Source organism: Cucumis melo, chromosome 3 (assembly GCF_025177605.1).
Source record: "Cucumis melo cultivar AY chromosome 3, USDA_Cmelo_AY_1.0, whole genome shotgun sequence".
In the NCBI taxonomy this organism is placed as follows: Eukaryota; Viridiplantae; Streptophyta; class Magnoliopsida; order Cucurbitales; family Cucurbitaceae; genus Cucumis; species Cucumis melo.
Genome location: NC_066859.1, coordinates 20,891,230 through 20,909,967, shown reverse-complemented (window position 1 = coordinate 20,909,967; position 18,738 = coordinate 20,891,230). Strand labels below are relative to the sequence as shown.

At 32.2% G+C, this 18,738-nt stretch overlaps 1 protein-coding gene across 1 annotated transcript; it reads left to right on the top strand.

The window, feature by feature from the left end:
- Nucleotides 1–414: 414 nt before the first annotated feature.
- LOC103496608 (histone H4) lies at nucleotides 415–970 on the top strand. Its single transcript, XM_008458542.3, has one exon. The coding sequence runs from the start codon at nucleotides 502–504 to the stop codon at nucleotides 811–813; it is 312 nt and encodes a 103-aa protein (XP_008456764.1). The 5' UTR covers nucleotides 415–501; the 3' UTR covers nucleotides 814–970.
- The last annotated feature ends 17,768 nt before the right edge of the window (nucleotides 971–18,738 follow it).

Sequence of the window (18,738 nt, the reverse complement as noted above, 5' to 3'; positions counted from 1 at the left end):
ACGATATACCTAAAACTTCGAAAAAGATTGTGAAAAATGATATGTTTAGAAATAGCAAAATGTCAAAGTTGTATTTGTAAATTAGGTGGACCGATTGTTGGGGTCAGTACACAACTGAAATTAGCTCATGGATCTTGGGCCAATAATGTCGAGCACATTGTTACGTAGGCCCAAATTTGTTGACCAAAAAATTGACTAGTTATGGGCTTTTAATTGCAATTTGGTCCACAAATTTAGGCAAATGGCGCCGCCTAGCGCCACAAATTTCATCAAATTAAAAAGCACAATCCGCTATATGTTCACGCGGATTGAGCTTTGACACCGTCGATTCATCTCAAATCCAACGAACAATATGCTTCCCCCTCAAAACACCTTCAAAAGCCGCGCATCCAATTAGAGATTTGACTCCACTATAAATTCAACCCGACCACTCTCATTTCTCACCAATTTCAAAATTTCTGATTAATCGTATACCATACTCTTCACAATCAAGCTCTGACAATGTCTGGCCGTGGCAAGGGAGGTAAGGGTTTGGGGAAAGGAGGAGCCAAGCGTCATCGGAAAGTCTTGAGAGATAACATTCAAGGTATTACAAAGCCTGCAATTCGCCGTTTGGCTCGTCGTGGCGGTGTGAAGCGAATCAGCGGTTTGATTTATGAAGAAACCAGAGGTGTTTTAAAGATCTTCCTCGAGAATGTTATTCGTGATGCTGTGACTTACACTGAGCACGCTAGGAGGAAGACGGTGACTGCCATGGATGTGGTTTATGCTTTGAAAAGGCAGGGAAGGACTTTGTATGGTTTCGGAGGTTAGGTTGTAGATTAATCGAATGGAGGATTGTAGATCTTGGCTTTAGATCTGTTTTTTTCTTTCTTAGCGTTGATAAATTTTTTGTACCCTAGTCTCTGTTGTTCAGTAATTGAAATATTACTCGAATCATGATATGATCTTCTTATTTTTTTTCGTTCAATTTGTTTCGTTCTTCTTCGGGTTTTTATAGTCTAGAAACGTTGGATAACTAATGTTTGGTGCATTTTCGTTTGTGACTGTAAAAAGATTATGAACATGCAACAAAGCTAAATTTTGTCAGAAACGAGTCGAATGTTTATGATTTGAAGAAACGTTAGATTATGAATTTTGGATGTAGGAGGGCTGCGGTGTGGTTGAGAATTTTATAAATTTGAGCAAAGACTTGGTCTACTTGATGGGGTTAGAGCGTTGGTATATTGGAAGATTTTTGGTTTGTTCTCGAATGCGACGATTTGATTATTCCAGACTTGTAAATGACCTAATCCTCCACCGACTGAACGAGTTTAATTTCAAAGTTTTAATTACACTGTCTACCGACATTAAAGCAAAGAGGAGGAGAAGATGAAGAACTGTTTAGTACTTCTTTTGGTTATGTTAGTTGATGAGCATAACTCAAAAGCTTAAGCTATGAGTTTCACTGGGTTAAGCATAATTACATGATTTTAGATCATCCGTACAAAATTCTCCTTAGCAGAGTTGGACAACTCGAATTTCTAAAGGAAAAGGATAAAATCAAAAGACTCAAAAACACAGACAAGGAGGCTAGCACCTTGTGCTAATTTCCTTTCCTTTCCTGGTTTGTTATTTTAATTTTTTATTCATAGTTAAATGACTCTAGGTTGGAAAATTGACAATAGTATCGCACTTCTACCTCTACACTAAGTAGAACACTCCCGAAAACTCCTTGGTTGATCTCGACATTATGATTTCTTGGTCCCTTTTGGTTGAGTTCGTTATCGAGATTGTACATCTTTTATAACTTAAAATAAAGTAACTTATCAAATAACCAAATTCCCTAAATAAATTGATTTATCAAATGATCAAAACAAGGAGTTTGCTCCCAAAATTGAAGAAATATCACTTAATTATCATTAATTATATGCCATCTTTTCAACTTCGTTTCTAATCCAAAGATACATCCCACGCCATCTTAGTTCTTTTTGCTATCATTGTGGTAATCTTTTTTTATCTCTTCAAAATCTTTCATTCCATCTCTTCAAAATCTTCCTTGGTCTCATCTTGTCTTGATGAGTCTCCATCATATATTAATAACTTTATTGTGATTAAGCTAAATTTATAGCAAAATTTGAGAATAAAAATTGAGGTGGTTGTTGGTTGACTTGTTTGATAGACACTTGATTTAATAGCTAACACAAATATAACGTAGGATTAGTTTAAATCTCCATTTTTTTAAGGTTTGTCTTGTTGATGCTCCCAAGGAACAAAAGCTTGGAAGAAAAATTATTCTAAAGTCCAAAGTTTGCAAAACACAACAAAGCACAATCAATATTCGGCGTTAAAACTTGGAGGAATCTCAAGTAATTTCGATCGAGAACAACATAATTTACCAATTGAACTCGGGCAACATTGGTCTGAGATGCTTAAAAAACTTGTTTGACGTGATTTTTCAGTCCATCTTGACTGAGCACGACATCGAGATTGTGTATTGTGTCAAATGACCAAAATACCATGAAAGCCCAAACGTTAGATATTCTCAAAAAACTTTAAACCCTAAAAACTATGCTTATTTCAGCCAAGAACTAAACGAGATTGCTTCCAAAATTGAACGAATTTCTTTGATTTTTTTTCCTCGGCCAAATTTGAAGAAGCTATGCTCGAACTCAAATCGCTTAAGGTGAATTACTTTGAACGATTCCATAGTTTAGAGTTTAGTTTTTAGTTTGAAATCTTAAGTGAATGGGAAACTTTGTAGTTTGTATCCTGATTTAGTTGGATGTGAACTAAGTTTTAAGTTATTGGATGTGGTCTCATTCGATGAATCTCGACGATTTCATCAATCTGGCTCATGTAGATGAAGAATCTTGATCGAGATTTATGAAATTGTCCCTAGATTTGATGAAGGAGTTCCGAGATTTGATGCATTTCACATGCATTTTGTAGGATAATCCTGGTGTAATGTTGTTCGAATTCAATTGCTTATTCATGTTGTTCTTCGTAAAGAAGACCAAACTAAAAGCCCAAACATCATCACTCATAGCACACCAACATGAGACACCAAATTAGCAGCCACAAAATTAGTAACAAAGGCAACAAATCAGGCTACCAAATCTGCCATTTAATCAAGAAGTCAAATCGGTTAAATCAAGGAGATTGGTTTCACCAATCACCAAAAGTCTTACATATTTTTCCTTAGTTATGTATCTAATTTAGGAAATTAATATTTTGTTTATTAATTTTCCCCAATTAATGGTGGTTTGACATCAAGATAGGTTAGAAATTATGTGTAGTTTAAAAGGACAAATTCACCTACACATAAGTGAAGAATCTTGGCATCAATCTTTGTTGATTTCTATTCTTACGGAACTCTTGGAAAAGCCTAAAACAATACTCACAATACAATCATTCCATCAATGTTCTAGCCTTGTTTCACTCAAGTTGACAACATCCAATTTTCTCTCATGGAAGTCACATGTTGTGCTGCAGATAAGAAGTCTTGGGTTAGAATGACATCTAATAGAGAACTCAAATCCTGAGAAAAGGATCAAAGATGCGGATGGGAATCTCACTTCAAACCCATATTACACTACCTGGCTCACCAATGGACTTCTAACATCATGATTGCTAGGGATCATATCTTAAAAGAAGTGTTGATCATGTTAGAAGGATTGGAGAATGCCCATCAAGTGTGGAATTCCTTGGAAGAGATGTTACTTTCAATCACTACAGAAAATAAAATCCATACAAATGAATCTTTGCACACATTGAAAAAAGAATTGTTAACGATGGAAGAATATATCAAATGCTTTAAGATACTAAGTGACAAACTAGTAGCAATGAAGAAGCCACTTGATGATCTAACCAAGGTGTTTATGCTAGTAAGAGGACTTGGCGATGAATATAAACACTTCAAGATAACAATGTTAGCAAAGGCGCCATATCCAACATTTAACAAATTTATTCTTGCATTGAAGGTACATGAGCAAATGAATAATTTGGAAGCTGAAGAAAGAAGTGTTGCCATCAACCATAACCTTGCTTTTTATAGTCAAAGAGGAAGGTCTTGTGGACGAGGAAGAATCTTCACACCATGAGGAAGAGAATTCCAAGCCAATCAAACTCCAACTACCTATGTAAAATAACCATAAGAAAACTGCACTAATTCAAAGATGAATATAAATCCAACATTCACTCAAGGTAATATAAATCCTCGCAAAAGATGTGATAGATTTAACCATATTGCCTTAAAATGCTGGAACATATTTGATCATACTTTTTAACTTGAGGAATTATCGAAGGCACTTACTTCTATGACAATGGAAGAAGCTATTGATCCCATGCTGTATGCAGACTCAAATGCTAGCTCACATGTAATCAACTCCTCAAGTATGATTTATAATGCAAAACCTTATAAAGGAATGAAAAAACTATTTGTTGGAAAGGGTGATACGCTAACAATGACATATATAGGCAATGAAATAATTCAATTTAGTAATAGCTCCTTAAAATTAAAAAAAATGTTCTTGTTGTTCATAAAATAAGGAGAAACTTATTGTCAATAAGAAAACTTACAGCTGATAATGGTTGTTTAATAACATTTTCTGCAAATGACTTTGTTATAAAGAACAAACAGGGGAAAATCATAGCACGGAGAACTAAAAGAGAAGGTTTGTATGTGCTAGAAGATCCTGATCAAGTTGTTATCTTTACTTCTTTTTCTAATTCAAATAAAGTTGATTATAATGTAGGGTACAAAAGATTGGGGCACCTAAATGAAGCCTCAATTAAAAACCTATGTAATCAGAATATGATATTTATTACTCGTTGGAAGGAAAGTTGAATCTATTTGTTCTAGTTTCCAAATGAGTAAAAGTTGCAAACTGTCTTTTCCTTCTATTAAATGAACATTGTTTGTTTCCTTTAGATGAAATACATTGTGACTTATGGGACCAACATCTGTTTTATCTTATCAACAACATAAATATTATGTGAGCTTTATAGATGACTATTCTAGATAAACTTGGATGTACCCTTTAAAGAAGAAATCTGAATTAGTTGATTGTTTTTCAAAGTTTCAAAGACGGGTTGAAAATCAATTTGAAAGGAAGATTAAGATCTTTCATACCGACGGAGGAGGTGAATTTATTGCTTCTATTCTAAAGAATCTATTAGATCTTAATGAGAAACATCAAATGTCATGTTCACATATACCTCACAAAACAGTGTAGCTAAAAGAAAACATAGACATATTATTGATATACTGGACTAGGTTTACTCTTTCAATCTAGTATTCCAACTAAATATTGGGTGGATGCTTTTCTAACTGCCGTTTTTTAATAAACTGCATGCCATCTAGCATTTTAGGAATGATTAAACCATTTGAATGCTTATATAATAGAAAACCAAGTTACAACAACTCGAAAATATTTGGATGCAAGTGCTTTCTTTACTTGAGAAATTATACTATGGATAAATTCTCTAAACGAACACATCCATGTATGTTTTTAGGATATAGTTCTCTACACAAAGGCTACAGATGTCTTGCTCCTAGCTACTAACAATAGAGTTTATGTATCAAGGCATGTTGTTTTTGATGAAGATAGTTTTCCTTTCAAAAAAATTTGTATTATGCATAACTTTAGGCACAAATCAAGAACTCGGAGTGACCATGTTTGTTGGATGTGCCCCAATGAAAATTTGCTAATCAAACAAATACAAAGGCCAAGTATTGGACAATGCAATCGAGACAAAACAAAATAAATATAATGAACTTATGCAAAATCCAACTATTAAAGTCATGGAACCTTATGTGATAAACTAGAATCAACATTTATACTCCAACCAAGCTGAAATATCACAAGCAACAATTGATGAAACATCTAAAAAAAGTACCAATGACACAACCATTCAAAGGTCAGAGGCCAAAACTTGCTCAATTGAAGTAGTAGAGATCAAGTCATTTTGAAAGAACAATTGCTGAAACACCTAAAATAGAAGCTAATAGTACTACTCCACAAATATTAGAAGCATTGAACCACACCAACAGAGAAGCTGGGAACAAGTACAATTCTCACACCTACCAGATATTAGCAGCTAATTTGTACATTTAACTTTCAATTAATCACACTGACACTTTAAATTTCTCCTTGCAGAAATCAAATACACAGAACAATTACCCCATGATGACTAGAAGTAAAACAACTCATTAATACTCTTCAATGGGCAGAAACAAGTCCCGCTCTTACTTGGTTACTAACCAACTAAATGAACCAAAATACTGCAAGAGTGCAATATTTAAAATCCCTCACTAGAAGACATCCATGAAAGAAGAAATTGAGGCATTAAATGTAAATCAAATGTGGGAACTCACATTTATACCAGAAAATAATAACATCATAGGTTCTAAGTGGATATTCAAGACTAAACTCAAAGAAAATGAATCTGTGAAAAGATTTAAAGCAAGATTAGTAGCTCAAGGGTACTCTCAAACTGAAGGGATAGACTATAATGAAACTTTCAGTCTAGTTATCAAACACACCACTGTCCGACTAATAATTGCTTTATCTGTGTCTCACAATTGGCCATTAAGACAGTTGGATGTCAAAAACGTGTTTCTCCATGAATTTTTGAAAGAAGAAGTGTACATGAAACAACCACAAGGTTTTAAACATCTTAAACTTCCTCATTATGTGTGCAAACTAAAAAGATCATTATATGGTTTAAAACAAGCTCCTTGAGCTTGGGTTGATAGATTATCTCAATTTATTTTGGTTAATGGTTTCATATGTAGTAAAGCTGATCCATCTTTTTTTTTTTTTTTTTTAAATGAATCTATTATTGCATATATGTTGTGGATGACATAATATTAACTGGAACTAACCCATTTTGTTTGTCTCAACTTATGACACAACTAAGTACTGAGTTTCCTTTCAAGAACTTAGGGGCATTACATTTTTTCTTAGGTGTGAAAGCTCAAACCACTAGTAAAGGAATGCACTTAACTTAAGCTAAATACACAAGAGAAGTGCTACATAAAGCTGGCATGCTCAATGCCTCATCCATTGTCTCACTAATGTCTACATCTATGTCAAAAACTCCAAAAAGACACTAAATTAGTTGATCCATCAAATTATAGGAGCCTTGTAGGTTCACTTCAGTACCTTACATTGACTCGACCTGATATTGTACATGCCGTAAATAAAGTGTGTCAGCACCTTTAACAACCATAGTACCAATAGCTTCAAGCAATGAAGAGAATACTTCATTACTGTAAAGGAACACCAGCACATAGTATATCCTTTCATAGAAACAACCCTACTAATTTACATGCATTATATGAGATATGTAGATTAGACAGGTTGTCCAACTACAACAAGGAGTACTACAAGAATGTGTGTCTTAGGCGCCAATTTAATTTCTTGGTCTTCCAAGAAACAACCAACGATGTCAAGATCTAGTTCCAAGGTTGAATATAGAGCAATGAAAAATACAACTATGAAACTAACATGGATACCATTTTTACTTAGAGATATGCACATACCTTTATTATACAAGTCTTAACTATTTTTCATATTTTTATTAGTCTAGTTTTTCATGTTAAACAAAACATGTTGAAATAGATTATCATTTTGTTCGAGAAAAAGTCGCCCTTGACTTACTCACTACTAGATACGTCCACTCACAGAACAACTTGCATATTTATTTACAAACCACTTTTCGCTCTCTATGGAACAAACTTGGAGTTTGGTGCGTACCTACCTCCAGCTTGAAGAAGAATAATAAAAAAAATTAGACTAAAAGGCCAAACATCATCAGTCATAGCACACCAACATCAAACACCAAATTAGCAACCACGAAATAAGTAAAAGAGGCATCAAATTAGGCCACCAAATCTGCCATTCAATTAAGAAATCAAATCCCTTAAATCAAGGAGATTTGTTTCACCAATCACCAAAAGTCTTACATATCTTTCCTTAGTTATGTATCTAATTTAGGAAATTAATATTTTGTTTATTATTTTTCCTCAATTAAGGGTGGTTTCACAGCAAGATAGATTAGAACCTATGTGTAGTTTAAAAGGATAAATTCATCTTCGGTTGTAGGCAAGTTTTACTTTCATCGATTGAAATAGATACAAAGATTGTGAATTTGTTCGGTTCACAACCGAGAATCCCCTGAGATTCATCACAGAATACTAATTCTGCTTTGTTGTGTGTGTTTTCTTTCTTGCAAATATCTCTTGTCACAAAATCAACTCCAAGAACTTTTTCTTGGCCAACCTAACATGTTGTTTGTACTTAACAAAGATAGTGTCAAACATAAAAAAGAAGCTTACGTTGGAGCAACTATACATGTTTAGGAAAACCCTATTTGGTTATTTCCTGGATATGAAGCTAGTGTTCAATGGATCGCTTTGTTACTACATCCTCTTAAGAGAGGTGAAAGACAAACAGGACGATGTTATCTCTTTTAAATTACTCAGCCAAAAAGTCTCATTTGAGTGGGTGGATTTTGATACAATCACAAAGTTGAGGTTTAGGTCAATTGAGACGTCCTATCTAGTTTGAAGAGGATAAAGCTTGAAGGTTAAGACACTTGTACCTGGGTGATAAGTCCAACATGAATGGGTTAGAGTTGGACAAAGAGTACCCAACCCTAAATTTTGAGAGCGATGAGGATGTTGTAAAGATGTCGTTCTTCTATTTCATTGAATTGGCCATGATGGGGAAGGAGAGGACACATTACAGGTATTGGACCATGTTAGGCCTCATCCATGACCTTGAGAACTTCATGAGCTACGACTGAAGTGAGTTGATATGGATAAAGACCCTAACTAGCTTGAAAGGGGCACTGAGGGACAAGTTGGCCATGCATAATAATAAACCCCCCAAACAAGAAGTCCCCCAAGTCCTATAGCCTATATGGCTTCCCCTTTGCCTTTTAGGTTAGTAACCCAACCTTGCTTTTTAGATTTGGTTAAGTATATGCTTTGTGATTGTTGTTCTTTTGTTACCATTCTTTTAACATATTTAAGTTTGGGCGTACGAGATAGTGTCATCCATAAGTGGGCAGATAGCCAATAGGACTTTGCATGATGCGATGGAGTTGAACTTACTCATTTGGGTTAAAGGTGATTTTAGTCATAAGTCTCTGGGTCCCAAATTCAAGCCCGTATACAAGCAATTGAGCCTACATATGAGGAGCTTGCATACCTAGATCGGGTTCTTAATATCCCATTTATGAAAGGTTACGAGGATATCCCCGATGCTTCTCTCCGAGATGACAATGCTCCCTTTTTCCATCCTCACGGCCAATATGAAATTTTTATTTAAATATTACGTTACTAATATTTGAATTTATGTATCCCATGGATTTGCTGATGATGTATATTAAATGGAAAATGCACTCAAGAGAGGATCTGTGCAGATGCCAATTTACGATATTTAACTCATCATTCATGGTTAATTGTTGCTACTTATATTTAGATTGTCGTAATTAGATTGATGCGTAGGCGACTACTTACAATTTTTCTTGCTTGTGTTCTCTATGAATTTCAAAATATGTTTCTTTCTAAAGAATCAAAATATATGTATTTCTTTATGAAATTAGGTCATAGTGTTTAGTAGTCCTTTATGGTAATTTGACTTAGAGATAACCGTGTAAGTAGCAAAATAATAAATAACAAACCGAGAAAAGAAAATCTCGAAAATCTCTTGATTTATAACAAAACTGTCGGCAACAGACTTTTTTGACTTTTTTATACCCAATTATACCCCTTTATATAGAGCAATTACATATAGTGTATGTGGATAGGTCAAAAAATGAGACAGAATATCACATATCACGAATATATTGTCTTTGTAAACAACATTCACTTTTGGTAAATCTTAACTAAACACGATATTTTCTTGTCGTAGAAAATTGGACCATCCCTTAAAAATATAGCTGTAATTTCTACCAAATTTTCGGATTCTTAGGATTTAAATCAATTAATTAACAATTTGTGCCTATAATTCATAATAGATATGTTTAATAGCGATTTGAATTCAAATTTTAGATAAAACCCCTAAAATAATGACAAATATAAATTCAATAGGTTCGAATTCTTTATATTTCATAATATTTATAAAATATTTATTAAATAATACATAATACATACTTTTAATAACAATTTGAATTTAGATTTTATATCTTCCCCTAAAATCTTCAATTTGAATTCAAATCTTACGTAATATCCCTAAAATAATGGCAAAGATAAATTATTAATAACATTTTGAATTTAAAATTTAAAATTAAAATTGTTATAATATAAAATTTAACAACTTCTATTCTAAAATATTTATAAAACAATTAAATAATATATAATACAAACTTATAATAACAATTTCAATTTAAAATTTATTAATTTATTAATTTTTTTAACAAACTGGATAGAAATGTGCAAATTTGAAATTAAAAATTTATTAGTTTTGGTATTTTTTTAGAAAAACCAGTTAATTTGATATAGGAAAATATGTTATTATTTTTAATTTGTTTTGATAATATCCAAATTTATTTATTTATTAACAAAAATTAATAATTTTAATTTAATCCAAAATATTTCACTGAGCTCCTTAAATATATTTTTATGGTTAAAAATATTTTTATGGTCAGTAACCAACTTGAAAATATTTGTTTGAAAAATATAAGGAAAGTATAAATTTGTATCGTTTGTTTTAATGTTCATTTATTTTTTTTCCTTAATTTAACAAAATTGATTTATTTATTAAATCGACTAAGTTTGATTGCGTTGATTTTCTATAGAGTTATAGTGTTTTACTACATGACAATATTATTCTTTTCCTATTAGATCCATAGTATTTGACAAAATGGCATATGTTGCTCACATTACATTGTAATTTATGCTTTTAAATAGTGTGATAAGCTATTCGTTCTATATCATCATCACATATTCAAATATTAATATTTATTTACTCATATAATAATGGAAAATCGTATTGGGTGGTACAATAAAAGTCTTATTTAGCAATATTAGCACTAACCTTTTCAATTTTGCAAATATAACAACTTTTTAATTTTAGTTGATATTTTTTGTTTAAATTTTTTCATTATTCCGAAATTGCCCTTTTCTGAATCTCTACTTTTTTTCTTTTCCTCTTCAGTTTCTTTCTTTTATCGTTCTCCTTCATTCTTCATTTTCTTCTCCTGATCTTCTCCACCGTTCTTCTTCATGGTTTCTTCTTCATTTTCTTCTCCTGATCTTCTCCACCGTTCTTCTTCACGGTTTCTCCTCTTCGCCTATTTCTCCTCCATCGTCCTTCTATTCTCTCTTTTGTTTCATTCTTTTAGATTTCTCCCTCTTCGTTTGCTTCTTTTTTTATCATCTTCTCCTAGTTTTCTTCACTCATTCTTCTCATTTTTTCTCCAAGGAATACAAGAATTATGTATGTATTTATTTTCCTTTTTTAAAGCCCTATTATTCTTTCTTATACTTATGTACGTATGTTGGTGTTCGAAATTGGTAAGAAAGTTTGATCATTATCTTTTCCTTCTTTTTTCTGTGAATCGCTCATATTTATTATTTATTAAAATTAAGGCTACGATTTGTTCTTCCTCATCTCTTTTATTTGTTCTTTTATTTGTTCTTTTATTTGTTCCTCATATCTTTTACTGAAAGGGGCTTTGTAAATCCATTAGGTTTTATTTAGTTACGCCTGGTTTTGTTTTGTTTTTTTAATTTGTATCAGTTTTTTATATCGGTGGTATGATATACTGATATTATATGTATTAGTTGACTAATACACTTACTACGTATTTTTTATTTTTCCAAAATTGTTGCAGTTCATTGTAGTTATGATTAAACTAGCAGTAATTGTTTTTCATAGTGGTCAATGGGATGAGCAACATGGCTACGTGGATTACAAAACAAATTGTGTTTTGGTTGATGGAGTGATATCATCATTTGATTCTTTTGTGAACTTGATTCATACCTGGAACTCAGGTTGAGTCATGTATTGAACTTCCAGTTTTAATTTGTTGACTATAGGCAGTAATGATGTTCAACATGTTCTTAAGATTGTAAAGATACCATAACATCTGTATCGACATTACATAAAGTGTATCATGCTTAGTGCATCAGATGTACTTAATTGATTGAGTGTATCAACAGTTTAACAAGTGTATCAACAACATATCAAGTGTTTCAAACTAATAATATGTATTAATGAAGTTTGGCAAGTGATTAAGTGTATTGAATCTATCAAATGTATCATCAAACAATAACATGTGTATCAACGATATATAAAGTGTATCATTCTTAGTGCATCAAAGTGTATTTAATTGATTGAGTATATCAACAGTCGAGCAACTGTATCAACCATATATCAAGTGTATCAAACTAATAATATGTATTAATGAAGTTTAGCAAGTGATTAAGTGTATTAAATATATCAAGTGTATCAACAGACAATAACAAGTGTATCAACGATATATAAAGTGTATCGTTCTTAGTGCATCAAGTCTATTTAATTGATTGAGTGTATCAACAATTGAGCAAGTGTATCAACAACATATCAAGTGTTTCAAACTAATAATATGTATTAGTGAAGTATTATAGAGTAAAAAAAAGTGTATGAGCAATACATCAGCAAAACAAATTAGGTGTATCAAGAATGTATATTGGTATCAATAATTACCTTAAATTTTGAAAAAAAATGAAAAGTTAAAACGTAAAGGGAAGAAAAAAATTTGAAATGACTGAAGGGTAGCTTCGTAATTTCGTATTTTTAAAATGTGGGTTGTGTTTGGTTTTATGTCCTAAAACTCGTAGATAGTAAATATAATCAATTAACTGTTATTAATGTTTTATTATTATAATTTCAATAAGTGTTATTGATTATATTATTAGTTTTGTCTTAATAAACTAACATCCTAAGTTGTTTGATGAGTTTTGAACAATATGTAGAGACATATGAGGATCAATGTTCAAGATCAGCTTAAAGGGTCTATAGTATAAGGTTAAAATTGGGTACCTTATCCTATTAACACTATGGATACGGCTCACTTTGTATTTAATACAAACACATTGATCCAATGCGTTCATGTATGCAACATGCGAGTGAGGGTATTCTATGCAATGAGTTTTCATAAGACTGGACCACGAAATAGTAATCACTAGATGTAACTCCGTTAACTAGTTGTGTTTCTATTTCATTAGGATGACCTAGCACTACAAGAAAAGTGACTTTCCATGACATTTCTAAAGAAAAAAAAATTGAGAGGAGAGGAGAAACAATTGTCATAATATGTGAAAATGCGCTTTTTTGGCAGGAAAAGACGTTTTTAGAAATTGTTTTTCGTGATAGTTATTTAGTGTCATAAAAGGGTATAGGATTTTTTTAATATAATTTATTAAAATAAAAAACCCAATTTTATTAAAAAAACACATCAAATCCCTAATTTTTCTTCGTCTTCATTTTCACTTTTCATCTTCCACGCGTCCTTCCCTAACCTAAACCGGCGTGGTTCCATTCTTCCACCAACGCGCGACAGCTGAATCTTCCGCCGACTGCCGACCAACCCTGCTTCCACTGACGCCCGACCATCCCAGCTTCCGCCGACGCCCAACCAGCCCAGTTTCAGCCGACGCCCGACTACACCCAGCCGAATCTTCACCTCACATTGCCGAATCTTTACTGCACCCAGTCGATTCTTCACCGTACCCAGTCGAATCGTTCACTAGACCCAGCCTCATCCTTTACCGCATACCTAGCCGAACACCGGTCATCCTTCACCGTACGTAGCCCCAATTTCCATCAGCCATCAGCGCAACCTGTAACCCTCTTCCACCCGTCATCGCGCAGCCCCAAACCCTCTTCCGCGCAGCTCCGAATCTTTCGCGTACCCAGGTTCTAATCCATTTCTTTTTAACCAATACATAATATCAATCTCCAATTTCATAAGATTCTAGAATCGATTTAATACCCAATTAAATTACAAAGTAAATTTCATAAGGTTTTCTCTCTCCTCTTCTAAATCCCAGCACTTCATAATCCATTTTCATTCAATAGGTTGGTTTTCTCTCCTTTTGTACTTTGTGCTAGTGCATCGTTCGATCAATTTTCTTACTTTTAGCCATTGATGTGTGTTGTTGAACTTGAAGTGTGTATGTAATTTAGCTAAGTATTTGCTCTATGTTGTTCAAGTGTGTTGTTGATCATGAAGTGTTGTTGATAAAAAAGTGTTGTTGAAGTGTGTTGTTGATAAAAAAGTGTTGTTGAAGTGTGTATGTAATTTATCTTAGTTTGTGGGATGAATTTAGCTAAGCTTAGAAGTTATTATTCTTGAAGTGTGTATGTGCTCTATGTTGTTGAAGTGTGTTGTTCGTCATGAAGTGAATGTGATGTGTTTATTTGGGTGAATGTGTTGTTTTGTTGAATCATTTTTTTTCCTTCTCTTATCTTATTACGTTTTACCACAATCCATTGGAGCAATGAAGCCATATTTACGTAATTCATTGATGTATAGGCTTTTTTGTAGGTTTGGTAGGAAAGTTTTTTGTTTAAATGTAGTTATTTAAATAGTTTGTTGGTACCAAAACACATTTGTACCAACAATTAAAATAATATTACAAAGTGTGTTGGATCTATAAAAGCGTTCACCATTTTTCCATATGTTTGTAATAGTATGTGTAATGGCATGGCAACAAGAAATACAGGATTCAAAAAGAAAGAGGGATGTTGAAAACAGTGACTAAAAACAGAAATATGACATTTAAATTGAAAAATAAAACTATCATCGAAAAAGTTTTATTGACATTTAATTAAAGTCATGGTAAGTAAAATGATGACAGTTAAAAAGTGTAATAAATGATAAATAATGACATTTAATATCAGTCATAGAATCTTAACAATGATTGTTATCTTCCGTCATAAAATGTAAATTATGATAGTTATAAGCTGTCATAAAAATAAACAATGATAGTTATTAATTATCATCGAAAATTAATAATGATAGTTACAATCTGTCATAAAATGTAAACTGTGATAGTTATTAACTGTCATCGAAACTAAATATTGACAGTTATAATCTGTCATAAAATGTTTCATCCGTGACATTTATTATATGTCATGAAAACCACATTTTGTGACAGTTTTTTACAACTGTCATAAAATACTTTCCATGACTGCCGCATCAATGACTCCAAAAAACTGTCATGAAAACCTTTAATGGCAGCATTTAACTGTCATTGTAGACCCTTTTTCTACTAGTGTAGGTAACTTAGTCTTAATCCTGAGTCTATTATGAACTTCTGTTTGCAAGAAATTGTCCTTTGATTTGTACGAGTGAGAGTGGCTAGATTGCCGACTCAATATGCTTATCATTTTCGGGACAAGACCGAGTGGGAAGTTGGGAACATAATCACATAAGATGGAATTCACTCCTTCCTACCTTTAGGGTAAGTAGATAAATATTTCCTTAAATAGTGTCTCCGGGACTTGAATAAAGGGCCCTACCTTCTCGATGGCACAAGAGAGGTTTATGTTTAGTGGTTGGACCATAAACATGTTGTTCATTAGAGGAACACTGGTGTTTAAGGACTAGAAGTAACCTAGGGGTAAAACGGTAATTTGACCCAACTGGTGTTACGAACACTTGTGAATGACTAACTTACTGGTATTGGTCTATATCCATGGACACAAAAATATATCTACAGTGAGAAGAGTTCAGCTGTGAGTCTTTAGTGGAGTGTACACACAGTTAACGAATATTGATTAATGTGGTTAATGAGTTTAGCTAATTAATCTCATATCGTTGTAGCTTCTGATCTGTAGGTCCATTAGGTCTTCTTCCTAGCTCATAAAGAGTAATGAGATTTATTTATATTGGTTGTAATTTGAAATGTTCAAATTTACTTTGGGAATTAATATAACTCGGCTCGGCTCACTCGGCTCGCGGCTCGGCTTGGTTCGGCTCGCGGCTCGGCTCGCGGCTCGACTCGCGGTTCGCGGCTCGGCTGGATCTGCTGGTGGCTCGCGGCTCGGCTGGGTTTGCTTGTGGCTCGTGGCTCGGCTGCAAATGGGTCTCGGGTCGGGTCAGCTTGGAACCGGGTCGGGTTTGGATGAAAACGGGCAGATTCAATCGACAGCTTCGGGCGTTCGACGACGGGGGTGTCCCGTAGCTTGTCCGACGACTGCCCTACTTCCACGCGGCGGAGGGCGACGGTGGATACGGTCTGACGGAGGATGCACGACGGCGTTTGGCTGTTTGAACCCGAGAGGAGATCGAAACGGACGGGTCGCGGCGGCTGTTCGATTTCGGAAGCGGAGACGACGACGGCAACAACAGAGATGGAGACGGAGATGAAGTCAGAGACGGAAATGGATTGAGACAGAGACCAGGCGGCTACGCGAACGGGCGAGAAAGAAAGAGGAGAGCTGGCGGCGGCGTCGGATGAAGGATGGAGGAAGAAGAAGAAGAAGAAGCCGAAGGGGTAGGCGCGAATTAGGGTTGTTTTAAAAAAAATTTATTATATATATATATATATAATTCTTAATAATTATATAATATTAATAATTTAAATTATATAATAATATATATATTAAATATAAATAATAATAATAATAAAGTAATAATAATAATATATTAATAATATTAATATTAAATAAATAACAATCTATTATATTTCTATAATATTAATTAATAATAATAATTATAATAATATTTCTATATATTTTTTAGAAATAATAATATTTCTATAATATTAATTAATAATAATAATTATAATATTAATATTATAACAAATAAAATAAATATTAATAATAATAATATAATTAATATTATATTATTATTATATCAACTTGCACTTTACGTAAAACGAGGAAAATTTTACCTTAAATTTTCGGAGCGTTACATATTGATACATTATAATATAAAGTTTATATTTTAATTAGACTTTATTATATAAATTTAATTTTGGATATGATTCAAAATTAAATTACGAGAGAATAAAATATTTAATGTATATGTGATACATATTAAAACTATAGGTTAAAATTTAATGTGTATGTGATAATTACGAGAGAATTAGATTCATATTAAAACTTTAGGTTAAAATTTAATGTGTGTGATACATATTAAAACTATAGGTTATGAGAGAAATTTATATTTGAATATGATTCAAATTTTGGATTAAATTAAATATAAGATATTTAATTTAGAAATTAATTAATTGGAGAATTAATTAAAGTCTAGTTTAGTTTGATTTAATTAAATTAATTAAATTAAAACTATAGGTTATGCGAGAGATATTCATTTAAATATGATTTAAATGAAATATTAATTAAATATGATTTAATTAATTATTAAATTAATTAAATATTTAATTTAATTAACTAATTATTTTAATATATATTAATTTAATATTTATTTATTAAATTAATAAGGAACGTGGGTGGTATTTCCACGTTCTCATTTATTCTCTCAACTTTCCACTTCTTCCGTCTGAAGAAGTGAGAATTTTTGCGTAACAAAACAGAAGGTGAGTTCTGCGAATAAGTGAACACTCTCCAATTCTCTCTGAAAATTTTTCTTTGTAAAGAAAAATTTCTTTAATCCAATTTGGTTCCCACAATCCATCTCAATCCCAAGTGGTGGTGTTCCCTAATTTAGAGCTTTGTAGATACAGAGATGTCAACCATCGTAAGTTTCATCTTCTTTATTCTTCTTTGTAATTTTATTAAAGCATGCTTAACCATAGAAATTAATTTTATAATTATTTTACCAATGTATTGGCATTTTTAGGTTTCAATTAAAATTGGGTCTCTGTAATTCTTCAGTTGTAAAGGGCTTTTTATCCTTTTAGGCTGGGTTTCAATTTTGGTATTTTTGCAAATGTAAAAATGATGTGTTGTGGGCCTAATTTATGATACTATAATTGTTATTTTTGCAAGAGCCCCTATAATCATATATTTTTCCAATCCAAAAAACTTAACATTAAGATGGATTTGTTAAAAAACCAAGAATAAGAACAATTTCCTAAATAATATCATTGAATCATAATCACGGTTGTTTAACTAATTGAACTTTATAATAACCAATAGAATTAAGATTTCTCCATCATAGTATGTATCGAGTATGAATGATGTTATAAACAACAGATTTAGGACACACACAAAGGTCAAAATTTTGGTCATCAAGATATAATATCATTCTCTTGAGTATAAGATAATCCATATATTCCGAACACAGTGTATTTGAATAACTAAAAAAAATAACATTAAAATTTGATAAATCTTAACTAAATCTACTAAATTGTTGTTGGACAAGATTACGGCAACCTCCTCTGTGATAATGGCAAATATATATACAAGATTTTCAACCTTGTTATATTTTAAACAATTTGGTAAATTTATTAAATAATACATAATATATATTTTTAATAATAATTTGAATTTAAATTTTAGATCCTCCCTTAAAATAATGCCAAATATAAATACAAGATTTTTCAGTTTTTTTATATTTTAAACAATTTATTAAATAATCATAATATATATTTTTAATAACAATTTGAATTTAAATTTTAGAATTGTAATTATGCCTCAATGACATTTTTGCAATTATCTGAATCTTCTTCTTTTAGGTTTTATTGTGAAAAGAAAAGAATGAGATTGAGAGAGAGGGGGTAGCCGACAGAAGAGACAAACATAGTGAGAGGGAGAAAGTTTTTCTTGCAAACAAGAGAGGAGAAAA